Source organism: Ips typographus, linkage group LG4 (assembly GCF_016097725.1).
Source record: "Ips typographus isolate SLU linkage group LG4, UJ_Ityp_2.0, whole genome shotgun sequence".
Classification (NCBI taxonomy): domain Eukaryota; kingdom Metazoa; phylum Arthropoda; class Insecta; order Coleoptera; family Curculionidae; genus Ips; species Ips typographus.
The window spans coordinates 9,846,019-9,865,514 of record NC_138425.1 but is presented as its reverse complement, the minus strand read 5'-3'; the positions used below and the strand labels follow the sequence as shown (position 1 = coordinate 9,865,514).

The 19,496-nt window shown below is 33.0% G+C and overlaps 1 protein-coding gene across 13 annotated transcripts in view; it reads right to left on the bottom strand.

Annotated features, from left to right (window-relative positions):
* LOC145727656 (coiled-coil domain-containing protein CG32809) overlaps positions 1-17,830 on the bottom strand; it is a 69,390-nt gene extending 51,560 nt beyond the window's left edge. For 9 of the 13 annotated variants that reach the window (XM_081977412.1, XM_081977421.1, XM_081977420.1 and 6 more), the window contains exons 1-3: positions 17,575-17,830; positions 13,998-14,193; positions 7,113-7,160 (exon numbers count right to left, since the gene is read on the bottom strand). In XM_081977412.1, the coding sequence (XP_081833538.1) occupies positions 7,113-7,160; positions 13,998-14,118 (169 nt within the window). In that variant the 5' untranslated portion in view covers positions 14,119-14,193; positions 17,575-17,830. Of the gene's footprint in view, positions 1-1,922; positions 2,141-7,112; positions 7,161-7,847; positions 7,936-12,059; positions 12,190-13,997; positions 14,194-17,574 lie in introns of those variants that run through there. The other 4 variants (XM_081977425.1, XM_081977422.1, XM_081977419.1 and 1 more) reach the window with 4 other exon arrangements.
* Positions 17,831-19,496: the final 1,666 nt, after the last annotated feature.

The window sequence follows — 19,496 nt, the reverse complement described above, 5'->3', positions numbered from 1 at the left end:
AAGCTTTAAATCCGTACTGACCATAGAAGGATTCCCATTAGGTTCATCTTCACTAATTAGCCAGCCACTAACCAATACTCTGTCAACGTTAACTTCCAAATATCTAATAACAAAGCCCAAGTGCGATAAAACGCTGCAGGTCAACATTCCATTAATTTCTGACATCTTAACGATTAAGCAAAACTGTGATACCCAGACTGATGAAGTTGTTGAGTGGCTGTTTAATCCCAATTTCAAACAAGATCAGACAGTACCAGCCAGTGAGAAAAACGAATCCAGATATACACAATCAGCCCTTGTTCCATTGAAGGACCAGTGTGTAAACACCACTCGTTATGGACAATACAACAATACAAATCGAGCCACCCAAATGTACGAACATATTACTGAAAACGATCTTCTATGCATGGAATGGATTAATAAAAATTTGTTTAGAGTGCCAGTTAACCCTAACGTAATAATTGTTGATGAGAAGGTTAGGGATTTAAGCGAAATGACTTGTTTGGGAAGCAGCATTTTTGAACAAGAAGCAAACTGGGAAATACAAGCTCTATATTCATGACTTGTAGTGTCTTTTTGTTTTTTAGTTCTGTCGTTGTTAATAGATAATTACATTAATAAATAAATTGGTTTTTAAACTATTATTGTGCACTTCAGGTACTTTGTATTAAGGTTTCCTAAATATATTTCTGTATGAATAATTTCTCATAGAGTCTGTGTGAATAATTTAGAACTTGCCGTTCTTCTTTCTGTTTTAGCAATTATACATTAACTTTACTTACATGGATAGAAGCAAGTTATACATTTAAACATTAATAATTCTAGGTGAACAAAAGGAATATAGAAGGAAAAGAGAAACGTATGGTGAAACTCGAGTTTAAGTGCAAATTTGTGTATTTTAACCCTGGACGACGTAAAGCTCCCTAAAATGGGCTAAGCTTATATTTTATTACTGTTTTGTTTAAAAGCAAATTCTGTACTCGGTTGACAGTTAACGAAGCAAAATTTACTGGAATAGCCGAGTTTGTCTCTAAATTGGCGCAAACACCATTAAATTCCGGTTAAAAATATAAAACTTCAAAACATGTAGGCTGTCGGAATTTTTTCTTCAAGTATATCATTTGTTAGATAATTTCTATTATTTCTCTAGCGACTGTTAAAATATAAGAGATCATTATTGGGCTCATCAAATTGCATCGCTTGATAAACTAGCGAAATAACCGTGGAAATGACTGAGCTCAACCTATTTTAGTCAACTAGAACATCCGTCATGATGGAAGAAAATATAAATTTACGCGACTGAATAAGTAATTCAGTTACTTCTACAATATATTACATTTGCCCGGTCTCTGTTATTTAATTATGTCAAATACCGTAATTTACCATGCTACTCAAATTTGCGTATTGCGTGGGGCATTTTTATTGGCCGTTCGTTACTCTGGATCGCTCCGTGGATGATTCTATTGGCCTACATGGAGTTGTATAAACCCATAAACGAGTTAAAGGCCCAACTGTTTATAAACAGACGTCACAGAAAAGCGGTTTTACATGAAAAGTCCTTTTTCATTAAGCAAACAAAATTAATCTCAAATTAAAAATAGGCTTGTATTTGTTTGTTCTGGTATTGACGGGAACGTTTTTTCCGCGTTAATTGATGTGATGTGCCTGGGGGAATGATCGATTATGTAACGGAGGGTGAATTTATGGTTTCTGGTTAGCTACTGATTCTTCATTTTTCCCCTTCAGAAATAAAGTAGTTTCAGTTTATTCGAACGAATAAAGAATTATCCTCATTTATAAAAGTTATGCATCTCAAATTAGTAATTTTTCATTAATTGTCAAATATCAACAGAGTCACCCTTACAATGAACACAAAAGAATCGGACTTAACCTCACAACTAATGGTCTTATGTTAAACCTACCCTAACAAAGCGGCGTAACCAGCGGCAGACATGGAATTAGACACAAACACTACAAAAACAACCTCAAAAAACACACAAAAAAAAACACTAAATAAATCACATTAAACAAATACGACAACAAATAAAAGCAATACCCGACGTATAGTCTCTAAAATAAATTTTTGAATGGTTCGACAGATGAGTAAGCGCGTGCGACGCCACGAGATAAGAGGGGACGTCGATGACGTTGGGCGTCGGGTGTGCGGGTCGAAAACCCGACGTCGGCGACGCGGGATCGAAACGGTACGTCGTAGCTTGAGTAATATGGGAAAATTACTGTTTAGTGGGATTCTATCTGAAGTAGCCACGTTGCCAGATTTAGGAACAATTTATTCATGTTGGTAATCCAAATTTGAAAAACTTTGTATAATATACAATATACAAGATTCTAAAGTTGTGCGTTCTATTATTATAGATTTTGGTAAATTATACACAAACAATTACGTCATATTAGATTTGCCGCCATTTTCGGTATTACTACGACCCACCGCCTACTATACTAGAAAGCCTAGAAGGTGCTTGTCAAAAATTCCAATATGGCTGAATAGAGGTGACAGTTTGCGTTTGTTTGTATTGTGGAAATTGAGTTTTTTGAGGTTTAGATGAATTTTTACCGTTTAAAATCAACACTTGAGGTTATTTGCGTGAATTATTTTTGTTTGCTGCCGTTCGTAAGTTTTTCAAGCCACATTGTAACAGCAATTCAGGGAAAAGCCCAACCGTGTCAGTTTTTTACCGGATCTAACTCAACTGTGGTTGAACACATTGAAGTGGGATGATTTTACTCCAACACTACACTCAATGGTAAGTACAAGCGCTTTCTAGTACAGTAAACTTATTAGGTACTTGTTACATGCGCAGGTATGTGAGTTTCATTTTAAAGCATCCTTCAATGTGAGGGCAACAAAAATAGTTTTGAATGAATGTTCTTGGTAATAACATAAGAACCATTTACCAATTTTTGCTTACCTAGTTTCAAGGATTTACACATTTTCTTACAACACTGTTCAATTTCTTACAACTGAACAGTGTTTAAACTAGTTTGTTGTACTTTCCAGGACAAATGTTCTAACCAATTTGTTTAGGCTGGACTTGATTGTGTATAAAAAGCTCTATCTAACACATATCTGGATCAGGAATGAGCCTTTTTTTGATTTTTCACTCACAACTTGCAATCAACTACACAAAACAATAAAAAAATACATATTTGTTACTGCATCTGCATACGTTTGTGTATAAAACGAAAGCCGCTAACGCCGCCATTAAAAGTGACATTTTAGGCTTTCTAGTATAGAGGGCGGTGTACGACCACATTTGTTAAAAAATTTATTAATTGCTAACTTTGGATTGTTCAACTACGTCACATGTATTTATTAGATAGTGACACTAAAGAGGTTTTTAAAAAAGGTTCGGTTTAGTGTCTGTTATAGATTCAACTTTAAATGTCACATTTAAAAAAATCACGTGGTTGAACCAGAGACAAGGTAGAGACGCGTATCTTTAATGGATGTTTTTATCCGAGCTGATCCGGACCTGATCGGAGTGATCCGAGTTTACTGTCTTTTTCTGTGACACACACAATATCGTATCTGATTATATCAGGTTTTCCTTTGTTAGCACGAGGGAAGATGTCACTGAGATGGCACCACTTTCAACGTCAACCTGGTCAGCGGTATTGCCAAATGGCGTTTATTTGCGCTATCTATTACTGAAAGCTATACAGTGCGTTTTTTTTAACGCGCAACATAGGATTTTACGTGTTAAATTTTTAAGCCCCTGTTAGACCATGTTATTTTGGAACTACAGGTCTAAAAGTTGACGGGTGTGTCTTTAGTACCCTGAAGCTTAAGTAAGTTAACCAATTTGGTCTAAAAAGTAATTAAAAACTGGCAAAAAATCATTTTTTTCGAAAAGATTTTATCGTTTCATACTCCCTGTATGCATTGTTGTTTTTGATACTGGCAGGGCGGGTAGCAGGTAGAGTGACATATTTGGACTGCATCAAGACCTGACATCTTTTGAACGTCAAAAGGGCATTTTATGATTGTTTGGAATACTGTTTGGCTTCAAACGGAGGTCACTTTGAACAATTCACTTATAAAAATACTTCTTTTGTTCTTAACTTTCTTGATACAAAGTTAATGATCAACTTGTTTTACTTTCTACGCCAAATTTTACCTGCTACCTGCCGTGCCAGTATCAAAAACAACAAGCACCTATCATACATACAGGGAGTATAGAAAGATAAAATCTTTTCGAAAAAAGATGATTTTTTGCAAGTTTTTAATCACTTTTTAGGCCGAATTGGTAAACTTACTTAAGCTTCAGGGTACGAAACAGCCACCCGTCAAGTTTTATACTTGTAGTTCCAAAACAACATGGTCTAACACGGGCTTAAAAATTTAACACGTGAAATCCTATGTTGCGCGTTAAAAAAAACGCACTGTATTTCTGTCTCAATTGAATATACATTGTAAAAGTGTAAAGAAATGACATACTTTTTCGACTTGGCAATATGGAGGAAATGAATAACTTAACTTAACCTGGATTTTGTGTTTTTGCAAAAGTTGTGTTTCCAGTTTTGTTTCTGTATTAGTTTTAAATTTAGTTATTAAACATAATTTTTCTTCACAATGCCGCGATGACGTGCATTAGTTGTGGATTAGCCGAAAATGAGGTCAACAAATTACATGCCATTTCCTCCAATTTGGAAAAGTAAGTAAATTACAAAAATACTTGCACTCTAAATCACAATAGCTGTTTCATAGGCATTTTACTAATTCCATATAAATACATAATTATAAAATGTCTTTCAATAGGTGATTAATAATTGGCTGACGACTAATAACAAAGTCACTACTTATTCCAAAGTTTGATGAGCTCCCAGATCAAAATGCACTTTGAAGCTTATGAGAAGCTGGATGAAACAGGTAACTTATTTGATAGAAATTAAGTAATTTCAGGGTCTGGTTGGGTTTTTAAGGGATTTTTTTCCCAATCCTTGCTACCAATATTGGACCAGTATTTATTTTCCCCATGCAATTAATATGATATCATTTTTTACTTTGCATTTTTTCACGTGACCATAAAAAAAGTACTCTGAATTGCAAAATCTGATTTAAATGGCGGTGTAAAATATGTACAGGTTACGTGACCAAAAAAAGTAATTTTAGAGCTGGCAACCTTGTACAGGCTAGGTGACATCAGTGAAAAACAGTCACGTGATCATAAAAAAGAGAATTTGAGCACTGAAAATTTGCTAAATCAAATTTAGACAGTGGTACAACACGTGACTTTGGGAATGCAATTTTTGACCTGGCAACACTGTACTGACCAAGTGACACTAGTCAAAAACAGTCACGTGACCATAAAAAGATAGTCTGAATTGATGAAGTGATGACATCATCCAAATGCATGACATGATCCAAAATGACTATGACATTTTTCAAACGTCAAGACCTCGAAAACCGTTGTAGATAGATATAGGTTATGACACATGAAAAATATTTGAAATCGATAGGACTATTCAAAAATACAATAATATACAGGGTGTTCCAATTAAAATAAGGAAGTTGACATCAACTTCCGGTTAAACCGGATATGACAGAAATATTTTTAAAATATAGCACTCATCAAATTTCCTTTAATTCCAAAATTTCAAATTTCTATCAATATTAGATCCTAATAAACTTTTAATGAACGGTTTGGGTGGATAACCCTGTATTTTCAGGTTTCCAATTTCCAGAATACACACTGCTCCAAGAAATCATTGTGTCATCTAAAAAATTGAATTTTTAATAAAATTAGCACGTTAAAACTTCAGAAATGTCTGCCCTACAAGTTTGGTCATTATTACTGATAAATAGCACAGTTGATACATTCCAGAGTGTGTTTTAAAATTACATCAATTTTAATAGAATTTTAAATTTGGGAGAGACAAAATTTACGTATAAAGCCTTAAACAACGTGTTATTGATTCAAAGAACTGCAGCATTAAGTCAGCAAACTCTTTGTATATGATCAAAAAGTTGAAATGCAAAACTTCTAAAGTTAGACTAGAAAATCTAGGCCACTGCTGTAAAATAAAAATTTAAAAATTGAAACTGTAATCAATCACTCATAAACTTGAGTCCTAAGTGGAATATTAATAGATAAACTTTTAACACGAATTCGATAAATAGAAATGTAACTATCTGTTTCAATTTTAGTTATACAAAATTAGACTTACCAGAGCAAATCCTGTAGGTATTGCTCTGAAGACACTATTCATTACTCATATAAGCCTCATAAAGCATATTTAATAATAAACAATTTTTCGTCTTAGAACAGGATATTAACGAGCTAAGCTCAGCTTTTTGCCATAATAATTAGGCACAATGCAAGCCGACAAAAAATATATCAATTTATCTTCCATATTATGCTTGCGCCTAAAATTTCTCCTGCTGAAAGCTCATATTTACACTTTTTGCTTCTCTCCCTTTGTCCTAGTTCCTTTATGAACCTAATCGTATCCGAAGAAGCGCTTTAAGGCATCGGCTAAGATTCAAAACGCTAATTTAAATGGCTTAATTGGCAAATTCACTGCACACAATTAAATCCCCATTAGTAAGTTGCCCTCCTGCTGTGTTTGTATGCACAACAGTTAAAACCAATTCGGGAAAGGCTATAAAAAGCCAAGAGAAAAAGAGCCTGCAAAACGTACAGAAAGCATTGTTTGTCCTAAACAATTCGCTAATTACATGTCAATATTGGCTTGACATCGAGAGGTTCGTTAGATATCTCTCCAAATTTGCAGCATGTGCTTGTGTACTGAATTCATATTCATTTATCAAGCGCTTTAAAAAAAAAACAGGAATTTTAAATTGCATCCCTGTTTAGTAAGTAACCACTTGAATAATTCGCCAAACGTATTTGTGGATTTCAACTGCTTTTGCGTTAAAACCAACCTAACTAAAACGATAGAGAAAGAGCAGAAGCAGCAGAGCAAGTTAAACAAACCGGTTTGTTTGAAATGGAAACCGCTCGACGGTTAATAACGTCGCATCTGGTTTTCTCACAATACCATGAAAATGCAAACCCAGTTGATTTCCTGATTTATGTGGGCTCTCATGAGCTAAACTTGTTTTACATGGTGCAACTTGTTTAACTTACCCCCATCACTTCCTCTGCCCGACTTGCCATCGGAGTTCCATTCTTCTTCTGGAAAGAAACGACTCAATTAAAATTCTGATTGTTGATTTTTAATATTATTGTAATTATATTATTACAATAGTGTATTTCGTAGTTAGTTATTACATCGCAGAATTAAATTTATTTGGACCACTTGGTGCTATTCATTCATAATTAAAACAAACTTGGCAATACCGTTAAAAGCCAACAAATTACCTTCAACATTTTACCTTTGGAATTAATTATTTTACTTTTCTTCATAGAAAACCTACTTAGGTTTCAAAATCATTTCTGCTAATAACTTTGTTAAAAGTTATAATCTATTTTATACAATTTTGTGGAGTTATGGTGGTTCCCACTACGTACTGAAAAACTTGGGAGCCATTTTCAATAAACCCTAAACATAAACTTTTGTAATATCACTAACATTTTATACATATATCATTAAACCCTATAAAGGCAGAATACATATATCGTAAATATAAATAAAATAAATTGTTGGTAATTGTTGATAACCGAACATTTTCCGACAACATTTATCATTTTACTAAACAAATATTTGGTTAAGGTAAAATATACTAACGATTTGTATGCAATGCATGTAAAAGTATCATGGAAAACAATGTGTTTTACTCTTCCACAAAATGGTTTTTTAGACATTTTGTTATTTTAAATTTAATATACAAGTGTATACTGAAAATAAGGAATAAAGATCACCTGAACTTTCCGAAGCATCGTCACCGTATTCCTCAATGCTATTCCTGCAACAGCGACTGCATGTTGAACACATTTTACTATATTCTTAAATTAACACTACAGTGGACGGAAAAGAACTAAAACTAACTCTTCCGACTTTGCCAGCCGAGGGGACCGAATAAAATTATAACTCAGCCAGAAGTAAATTTGGATGGGACGTTAATATCGTTAACAGAATATTTAGTCCAGAATTAGAATCCTGTTTTTAATTAATTAACAGACACCTAGTTCTTCTAATGTCATAGTTTGTTTCCATTAATGTTTACTGCTGCTTTTATGAACACGATTGGTGGCACGACAGGTAAAATAATAACTGCAATCTTCCTGGAGCGAATATTAGGCCGTTGTGTATGACAGTGTTATGTAGGTCATCCATAGGGCAAAGCCCTTATTTAGCTTTTATGTGTCATATAATAAGCTAAAAAGCCAGTGCGGAGGTCGATATTTTACCAGTTTTCAGATAACGCTTTAAAAAATTTTTACAATGTCCCTTAGGGGGTTGCAAGAAAATGCATTATGGCTGAAAACAAATAGAGGAATCCTACACCAAAATCCGATGGCGCCAGCTTTCGTATAAGCCGACCAAAAACAAATCATTTATTTAGGTTAGGCTGCACCGGTGAACGATATCCCGGATATAAACATCGGACAGGGAAGAAAGTTGGGATCAAGAAGCGAAATATTTTATCTCAAGTCTCTCGGCTCGTAAAGATATCTGAGTTATCTGTGACTAATTCCGCATTTCTGTTTGGATGAGATTTGCTGCAGTGCCATCAAAATAAAAACAAAATTGTTTTGTGGTCTGGCTGGTGACAATATTAATTTATTTCCAGAAGGAAAATTAATTGATACGATTAGTATTTTTTAATAATGATTTAACAGAGTATGTCTAACAAATTATTTGACCTTTGTGTCAGTTATTCCATTTTCAATAATAGATCCAGATTCAATAATATCTGCTATCAAAACCCTTTACAATCCATAAAAATGTTTCATTTAGTCTCTTGATAAGCAACAGCATTAGTCTAAAGAAAAAAAGCGGTTATTATGATTTTCGTGGTAAATGTATTGCTTTTTATTATGGAAGATCTATAAACCCACCACTGATCAATTTTTAAAATTTTCAATTACCTTGACATTGACATTTTATCTTTGGTTTGCTCATTATAATCAAAATTGTAGTGAAAACTTACTAAAACAGCAGCTTTTTTTCTTTATAGTTATGGTAATGAGAGGGAAAACAGAAATATACAGGATTATAATCACCCAAATCGTTCATTAAAATTTTATTAGAGCCAGATATTTATAGAAATTCGATATTTTGGAAGTAGGATGCTTTTGCCTTGCTATTCTAACAATTTTCCATTTATGAGTTTCAAACTTAAATTTAACAGTTAATTTAAAAAAATAAAAAGACAATTTATGCGTATTTTGCATATAAAATCATCATTCTGTTATGATCTGAGTTGAATTTTTTACCACCCTTTAGTATTATTTTTGACGTTTTTCTGCACCAACGCTTAGAACAAACTTTGTTTAACAAGACAAAACACAAAAAACGGTTTTTCAATAAGATTATAATAAATTAAATTTATTTCTGTGGACTGAAAGTGTAAAATTTCACGTAAAATGGTAAATATCTCAGAAAACAAATAGGTAAATGACATTATATGAATTGGAAGTGTCAGAAATATGAAAATATTTTTAAATTGGAGCACGCATTGAATTTATATTAATTCTGAATCCTAATAAACTTGTATTGAACGTTGATCCTCTATTTTATAAGTTCACGTAAAACCATTTTTCTTTTCGTTTTCTTTTTCAATATTTTTTATAAAAACGTTAAAAGCAACTACTGACAAAGATTTGTAGTGAGATGTTTCGGGGCCTTTTTAAACAGCAATAATTTTTAAACCTTTTATGGACAAATTGCTTGAAAATTTTTTCTACAATTCGAACAAGAAATTAATAAACATCAAACGTTCTCTATGAGTTTTTCAAATAAAAAACTTTCAATTCTTTACAAAAGTAGAAGGTAATAAATTTTGAAACACAGAAGAAAAATAACATTTACTGGAGAATTTAACAATTAAAATTATAATGTACGTTTATGACTTTATAGCAGATTCACCCTGTATTTTGTTAAACTAAATAAATGATCAGTAACATGATTCATCTAAGATTCTCTGTTTTTTTTTTTTTTGGTAGGTACCACCTGGAAAATATAACTTTTGTTTATTAATTGAAATCTAATTGATTACATTAATTCTAAAAACTAAATCATGTGTGTTATTAAGTTGAAATCAGATTAGGTTAGGTTTAAAAACACTTTCTGAAAACAAAGCATTTGCATAAATTGTTTATTGACAGTCACTTGGCTTTCATGAGAAATTAAAGCTCAACGTGTTTTCAGTATGTTATGGAAATAATTCATCAATATATTTGTGTTATTTAACCGTCAAATATGGGTCGTCACATCTGTGTCGGCACAACTGGAGCTGGATAAAACAACGAATATAAACATGAGACGGTCACAAAATATGTAAATTTCCAAAAGTACGATAGAGAAAATAGTCGCGAAACGACCGACGAAAAGGGCGCGCTAAAATCTGAGAAACCAAAAAAAGGGTTCGGTGTATAAAGTGCAACGAGCACCGCATTACTAAATTTTTGCGCGAATTCGTCCCGCCCTAACAATCTGTTTCAGTCGCATCCCGTTAGAGGCCGACAGGGATAGTTGAGGGTGAAATCGGGATAGAATTACGAAGAGTAAACGTCACAAGCCGTCGTGTTGGGTCTGCCTTTCTATGTAGGCCAAAGCCTGTTTATTAATCTACCGTCATGCATAATCCTGTTCCGCAAACGGGAAATTTATATTGATGATGATCACGTCCGGTTTTTGAATTCAGTGCCAAAACCTGAAATTTTTTCGGTCTAATAAGTTACCTTATTGAGTTTACATTTCCACGGTTGAACTGGCCTAAGGACCAGAACGAACCTCGGGGTGAGAAAACCAATATCGCTCGACAAGGAAAACCGATTGGCATTTATCACTTTTAAGCAGCACGGCTGCTTTTTAAAGAGTTTGGCCTCTTTACTTTGTTTGGTCTTCATTGGGAATAAAGGTTAGCACGTAGGTCGTAAATTGTAGTTTATGAGGGAGACGCTAAATTTACTAGCTCCAGTGGTGGAAAATATTGGAAAGCAATAAAATGTTCACTATTATTTAAAGATGATGATTTTCTTACAAAGATATCTTAATATTATCTCTGTTTAAGAGATCTATGAAATCCTTTCAAATATCATCTTAAAATTACTTTTTTTTCCTTTCTAGAACGATTTTTCTTTTTCTAGAACCTTTTGCACGAATTGCTATTAACTGAACCGTTTATAAGTGCATTTAAAGTTTAAGCTCTCCAGGAATTTTTAACGCAACGGAACGAAAACCAATAACATTCTTTAAATCGTGAGGAGACATGTCCTTTAAGGTTGATTAGTTTAAGAGGAAACGTACTTTACAAGGCACCGTCTGGTATTGATTTTTTCATGAAATAGCGTTTCTTAGGCGAGTTACCTGATGGAGATCCCAGACTAACGAATGCTCCATTAAGCCGAGTGTTATTTCTCAACTGCACATACGTTTAAGGCCAGGAACGGCACTTTGAGTGTTTTATAATCCCGTTTTAATGGAAACAAGCTTTTAAGCAAGTTTATGATTGGACTGTAGTGCTATTTTGAAAATCACGCTTTGTAGTGGTAACTAAAAGAGGAAAGTTTTCGAACAATTTACGAGTCTGTCATATCTAATGTCCGAGATATTATGCAAAAATACATCAGTAAATTGGTTTGCCACTGTAAAAGTTTTAGTTCCAAGTGCACTTAAGTCTTTGGCAAATGAAAATACACTACCACTTCCATAATTTCATTTTAAAAATGGACGGTACTACAAACAAATATTTTAGTTAAACTAAGTAGATAAAAATAAGTAACTTTCCAACGTTTATCAATTTTGTTGTATCAAGTCTGCTGATTCTAAATAACGTTCCACTCATTATATTTATATTTCCGACTACTTTCCTTTGAAAACCGTTCGCAATGCAAATACTCAAAGTTAAATTGAAATTGCCAGTGACTTCGAAAACAAAACATAATCAAAGTTTCGAGTAAACTTACCTCTTGAAAACGAGACGCACTGCTTCCATACATACATTATTTAGAAAAGTTTCGATATCACATCCTCCGCGAGCACTGGAGAAATAAATCTCCACATATCAATTCACTATCCGTAAACGGCATACTAAAATGTTGCTTCAAGTTTAGTTGGAGTGAATCAATAACTAATGAAATTCATGACGACAACCCGAACATCGTTCCCAACTTTCAAGTGTTTAGATTAAAGCGGCTTTTGTTACTCCAAGGAATTACTGAAATTTGGAAGTTTTCGGCTTTACTACAATAAATACTTTATGACACCGCGATGAATTAACCATCAATTCAGATGTAAATGTTGTTAATAGCTGGTACTTTAATGGTACCATTAAGTCATTATGAATTCTTTGCAAATGAGCATTCATAACTTAGAGTGTTATGACACACTTTTATTTATAATTAACATTTTATTTGCTTTAAAAAACGGTTAGTTTGTTTTAGTTTTTGGCTTTAAAAACCATTTTTTGTGATTTGTCCTTTAATTACAAAATAAAAAAAACAATCACTCCACGTCAGTGTTGAAAATTGAGCTAACAAGCATTTGGTACGCCACTGTAACACCATGTTTTTGATTGGTGCTAAACCCGACCTACGTCACTGGCTAACCGAATTGTAAAAACAAACATAATATTCACTTTTCGGTCTTTTACCTGTTGTTGTCGCACTGTGGGGTAGACACCCCAGACTCCGCGTTGTTGGGAATGAAATTTGATGTACGCCACTGCGCATGGGCGCAGGACATATGTTTCACCTGAGAAATTAACTAGGTTATCGGTGTGGGACGACTGGGCCTATGTATGTTTATGTACAGCAATTTCCCAACGAGAAAGGCGACACGGAAAAGTCGTTTATTTGAAACTGATACAGAAGTAGGCAATTTTCTGTTATCAAAATTTAAAAATTTCGTTCATAACTTACGAGTCTATGATTTCCATTTTATGTCAAGTTTGTCACCACTAATTGTGATGTAAGAATAATTAACTTATTATTACAACTAATAAAAGTATTACGAGTTTTCCTTCGTGTGAGTGTTATCGATTATACCCCACTCGTGCTTGAGTGGCTTTAGTAATTGAATTATGCATTTTGATAACACGAAACCAAAATTCATGTATGAATAATCAATAGAGTTACCTTAATTAAGGTGGCCAACCATGCAAACTATTTTATTATGTTGCAGCATCTAAGTATATGGGTATTTTCTGTGTATTTCATATTGTGAATGATAGAGATGCAAGCTTGAAACAGCAGATAGCAATCCGTTACAGTTATTACTTTTTCGGCCAAATGTTCCTTGTACCAATATGTTAGAAAGGATGACAGATTAGAAGACTGGGAACGTCAAATATATAATGTATTTTCTTCGCGAGTGTGAGATTTTTTAAGATAGAGAGAAGAATATTTGTTATAGCTTCAACAACACTAATTTATAAAAATGTGAAAAACATTTTCACAGCAGTTCCAACGGTAATTTGTTAGCTATCCAGTACGATGCAACGCAAAATGGTTAAATCCAAACGAAATATCTCCCCTATTAACATGTTAACATGAAATATTACATAGCCCACTCAAATTAGAATAGGCCAGAGCTGGTGGCATATTGGATTCAGTCCAATTTCCAGATAAAATGCAGCAATCTGACTGCATCCAGAAAATAAAGAATTTTTCGTTCGTATATGGGGCAATATTCAAGTAAACTGGGAGGCATGTCATGTTTGCTTGAATTATGCATGTTAAACTCTATTCTAGCCAAATAAATAAACCTGCGGTACGTGCTTAAATTTTTGCCAAATAACAAACTTTTAGGGGATAATTAACTACTTGACAAACAAGTCACACACTGAACCTCAAACAAAAACAGGAATGGCGGAATATTGCGCCTGAAGGTAAATATTTACTTACCTCCATCCCTGCCGAATTTCCTTTTTTTCTTCGTAGTTAACGACGAACTTTGTTTTTGATTGGACGACGACTTCTCGCACTTATCTTTGTCTTTGTCCTTGTTTTTCCACCGAATCAACATTTTTACCAGATTATGTTTGACGTAAAACGTGCAAGTAGGCGGGACTTAAATATTAAGTTGGATTCATTGTAGGATCTGGAAAAAAATTGTTTTGTTTTAATTATCCAGAAAACAGTGATTAAAATGTAAATTGGTTGTAGTAGAAGTTAACAAAATAGTGGCAGTGTTTTGTTATTAAAAATTGTGTAAGGTCAGGGAGTTGACTTACAAAATTAGTTCATTTTAGCGAGTTGTAAATTTATACTCACATAATAGCTGTGTGTTAAATAAAGATGAAAATTCTGCACATGGGAGAAAATGTGTTAATTAATGAATTCAGCTGAAAATTAATTTCCTGGTTGATTACGTTGGTAACCAAAATTCTGTTCACTTATAGCAGCCAGTTTTGATGTTTAATACAAATGAGTAAACTAGGCGCTAAAATTGTAATAAACCCCGATCAAACCACTAAAGTTTTAGTTGGATGTTTAGAACAAAATTTTGAATAGTAATTCTATTTACCGAGCAAAGTATGAAGTTTTTTGGATCAACCTAAACGTAAAGTGTTACAGAAAAAGCTATTAATAAAATGAAATTTTCTTTCGCTTGAAAGGCCAACAAAAACAAGAAAAAAATCTTAATAAAAATCAGAAAAACCAGTTGCGTCCCGTTTACAGTGGACCGCCTCCGTATAACTCCTACGTTTAACCCCTGTCTCGCAAGGCAGAAAAGGGCATTAATATTTTAAAATTTGAATGTAAAATCGATGGTGGAAAAGCGGGATTAGGCCGAACTGGGTCACCTGAGAACGTTTTGTTCTTATGTTTATAGATGTAAAATACGGTGTGAAATATATTGAATCCAAACTCCCGGATTCACATAAACTACACCATTTCCAAATGTAGTTCAGAAAAGGTGTTTAAGTGTAATATAAAATAAGGAACTGCAATTCAGAAACCATTAAGTGTAATTCAGAATAGGCAACTGTAATTCAGAAACCATCAAGTGCAAATCGGAATATTCAAAGGTAATTCCATAAAGTTCATTATCTGTGAATAAAATTACCAAAGCTGAAACTTCAAGGCACCTTAATTAATTAATATAGTTTGTAATACAATGAATGTTATGAAAAAATAACACAATTTAGGTTGAAAAATTAAATTGAACTACACTTGATATACTTTCTAAATTGCAATTAACAATTTCTGAATTACACTTGACTTTTTCTGACTTAGTTAGAAATGGTGTAGTCATGGAGCAGCTAGATTTTAGGCGGGAGAAAGGGGCGTTGTTGGAATTTGCACTAAATTTAATTCCGATAAATCCACAATATTTTAATAAAGAGTATGTTGTTCTGTATATTAACACGATTTTTGAAAATACTCACTTTTACAAGTCCGAAAAAAATAGTATTGAAAAACCATTGTTCAGAAAGCCTGCCAGTATGGTGTAGTAAGTTATTTACCAATAAGCGGTAAGAGATGGTCTTGTCCTTGTGCGGAAGGACCAAGCAATAGTGTGTCCTAACTAACTAACGTCAATAAATACTTATTGCTAACTCCTTTTTGATGCTTTTGGCAACGTTGTAAAGCACCTATTGAGCACTTCCGTTTAAATTTAATCAGAAAACGTAGTTTCGTCAGTAAGTTTAATTTTTTCTATTCCAAATGTTAAAAACAATTTTTTTAAGTTGTGGGTGTAAAACACAATTAGTTTTGATATTAAGAAACTAATCCGAAACATTTCCCAGTCACTTACACCTTAAATTCATCCACCCACGCATATAATCTTAAAGACATTATGGAATAAACCGTATTTTAAATGGTAATTGCCATAATTGACTATTGAATATTCAATTAAATTTCCATCAATTTCAATAAAATCAATAACTCCCTAAGGCAATTTTTTCACCCACCTAGAAATCCTGTCTTTCAGCATCAAAATTGATTCAGAACATATTTGCGAGGCAATATAAGCAAAACCGTTTAAGAACATTGATTGATTGCAAATATTGCTTTAATGAGATTTTTTTCATAAAATAGCGTCACATTAAACGAAACAAAATAAGGTTTTTTTATTGCCTTAATAATTAGGGACTAAGTAAAGGATGATGCTATTCAGATTGAGTGAAAAATCATCACATAGTTGTTGCTTAGGTTTAAATGAAAGGTAGAAAATAATCAAAATGTAAAATTATGCATTTTACTTGGTGTTCTTTTCTGATTGTATGAAAATCTGCATTTCTTTTAATGAACGAAGAGGTAATGAAATGAATAAAACCTTGGTTTTTGTAGTGCTCTGAACAAAAAAAGTATTCAGTTAAAGTTTCTGTTTGTAATTAAAAGATGAACGTTTAAACTTAATTATTATTAACTGGTCTAGATTAATCCTTTCCTCCACTTGTATACTTTAAGCTAGCTTAATTTAAAAACAGATTTGATTTCTGTTTTTGTGATTTTCTGTACAAATACATATTCACATTAAGTGAATTTTAACGAAAAGGGTGTCGAAGCCAACTAATTTTGCTTCTCAATGTAGAGTTAGAAAGGATTAATTAAAGTAAAAGTTCTAAATAGTCTTTTACACTGGTTTGCAAAACTTACAAAAAGCGTTGACTCCAACTTTTTGAATCTTTATTTCTATAATAGTATATACTAACCAATGTTTAGACAAAACCTTTTATTGACTGTCTGTCAAGTTTAAATCCCGATAACCATATTTTTGATGGTTTTTTTATTGAAAATTTAAAAATTTAGAATAGAAACAAAACAACAACAAGAAGAGACAACCTAATTATTATCTGTCTCTGTCAAGTCAAGTATGTCATATGTCTTAATAGACATTGACATTATTATTTACCTAGGTTAACAATGACCAACAAGGTAGAGAAAACTAATTTCTCAAGTGACTAATCGGTCAATAACGGTATGTTTATCATGTTAGTAGCGGACAAAAAAATCATTCTTCACTCTCAAAGTCATGTGAAAATCGTTGGGATATGCAAAGCAGTGATTGCTATAATTAACCCTTGATTATTCATTCAATAAGGCTTCCATCAATTTCAATAAAATCAATAGTCTTTTAAAGAAAATCATTTCTGTCACTTAAAAACCTTTTTATAAAAATTAATTTAGAATTCCTGGAGGCTTAGGTAAGGAAATTAAGTGTCAAACCCTGATTAATCGCTGTCAAATACCTCCATCTGGTATTGGTCTTAAATTAAAATTCCTTTCAGTAGATGCCGTCAAATTGGTAGGGTTTTGGGCGTTCCCACAAATGCTTTAATGAGTAAATGTTAAGCTCTGGCATATAATGTAGGTGAGGGACTAATGAATAGGAAGTTGACTGCTCTTAGGTTAAACTTAATTTAGAGCTTTAGAGTGTTTCGTGCTATTCTACTTCAGTAGGAAAAAACTGTAAGAAAATTCTACCAAATAATCACTACACTAATGCAATAAAAGAGGGAAGTATACTTACATTTTACAGGACTGCAACGTACGTAAGAAATAGGAAAACAAAACACAAAACGTTTAAAAGTTAAGGTTAAAGGCGGAGGGAGGTCTCTACTACAACACTACTATACCCTCAAAGATGACGTCACAAATGTCGCGTTATATGCATGTCGATAAGGTGAGGATTGCTACACTCAAAAATGATATGAAAACAAAAGTTCGGAAATGTTTTACGCAAAACGACGTAACTTGCGGAGGATGGAGACGGGGATCCTGTGGACCCACAGCATCCTGAATGACGTAACTGGGAGCAGGATAATCGATAGTAACGCCGTTTGAGGTGATGCGGCGCGTTTAGGAAGCAGGAGTCGGGTGAACGCCCTAACCTACCGTTATTATTCGCAGGACGGATGCAGGAGTGCCCGGGATAATGTGGCACTAGTATCTTTTTTCGTCTTTTGAATTTTACTAAAACTGGAAAAGTCAGAATTACTAAAGAATTCAAAATATACGCGTTAATGAGGAGAATATAGTGAAAGCACCTCAAAACTTGACGCACTGGTGGATAAAATTTGCCCCTAGTCTAATTCCATATGTCTCTGTTTTCCCGGTGATTTGAAATGTATTTTTCGTCAACCGTGTATTAACAGACGTTTTTAATGGACGATAACGGATGCAAAATCGTTCACTAATGAGTCCCATTAAAGCATGATTTTTAAATTGATTCAATGTATTGACCGATCTGATAATAGGCAACCAAATACACTCAGAGTATTGTGCTCTCTTTTGCTATTATGCTAATTTGTATTTGCTCTTTTGTTAATTTTTATAAAAAGACTTCATGTATTACATAAAACAAACTAAAATGCATACAATTCTTTAAAATAAAATATAATGTAAATATTATTATTATTACTTCGGAAATGGTCTTAACCGTAACAGAAGTTTATTTACTTTTTTTCTACCTGAAAATATTTGATCAACATAAAAATGAGCTACCAATAATTGAAAATAAATAATAGTGAATTTAAGTAGAGAAGAAATAGTAGTAGAAAAAATATTAAATACATAAAACAAGAATTCAAAACAATTCACAAAATATTCTTTCAATTTTTTTGAAAAATTAAAAATTTTGAAGTATTTTTTTTTGTACTTATTTCACCTAATTTAAGGTACTTTGGTATAAATATGCCCCTTGCTGTGCATTAGAACCCTCCTGGAGCAAAATAAAAAATTGCCAAAATTGCACTTTTTGCAAAAATGACATTTTTTCAATTTCTGAATGATTGTAACTTTTTTATTTGAATTCTTATAGACTTCACTTAAACGCCATTAGAAAATATCCTCATTACCTTCAGTCTCTTATTGAGAATATGAAATGACAGGAAATGTTATTAAAATTACTCATTTTCGTATTCATCATGTTTAAGTTAACTTTTTTTGACACCAAGCTTTTCCTTTGAGGTCCCGGATATAAAACGCTTTGCAATAAGAAAAACTGTCAAATATAAAACGTCAGCTGGAATTTACAAATAACCATACGTTAAAAATAACGTACAATTTTATATTTCGGTTTTGACCAGAATATATGATATTGCAAAGCTTCCATTCTTTTCATAACCAACGACGCATAGAAATTTCCTGATATTGTCATAACGCAAACAATAAATTCTTACTGAACAATATTGTTTCACCTTACTACTAATGTTAAAAGATCTTTTAAAATAACCAACACATTTACTTACGATACATTCAATACAATCACCTTTTGGTGTGTTCGTGATGAATTTTTTCGTGAATTCCAGCAAAAAATCGTTGATTTATTCATTCACCACGATAAAAAAGGTTGTAATTAAATGTTGTTTATTAGAACAGAAAAAGCTTGTTCTAAACACAAAAAAAAGACAATGGAGCTTATATCATACAGGGTAGCTCAGCAAAAACGAA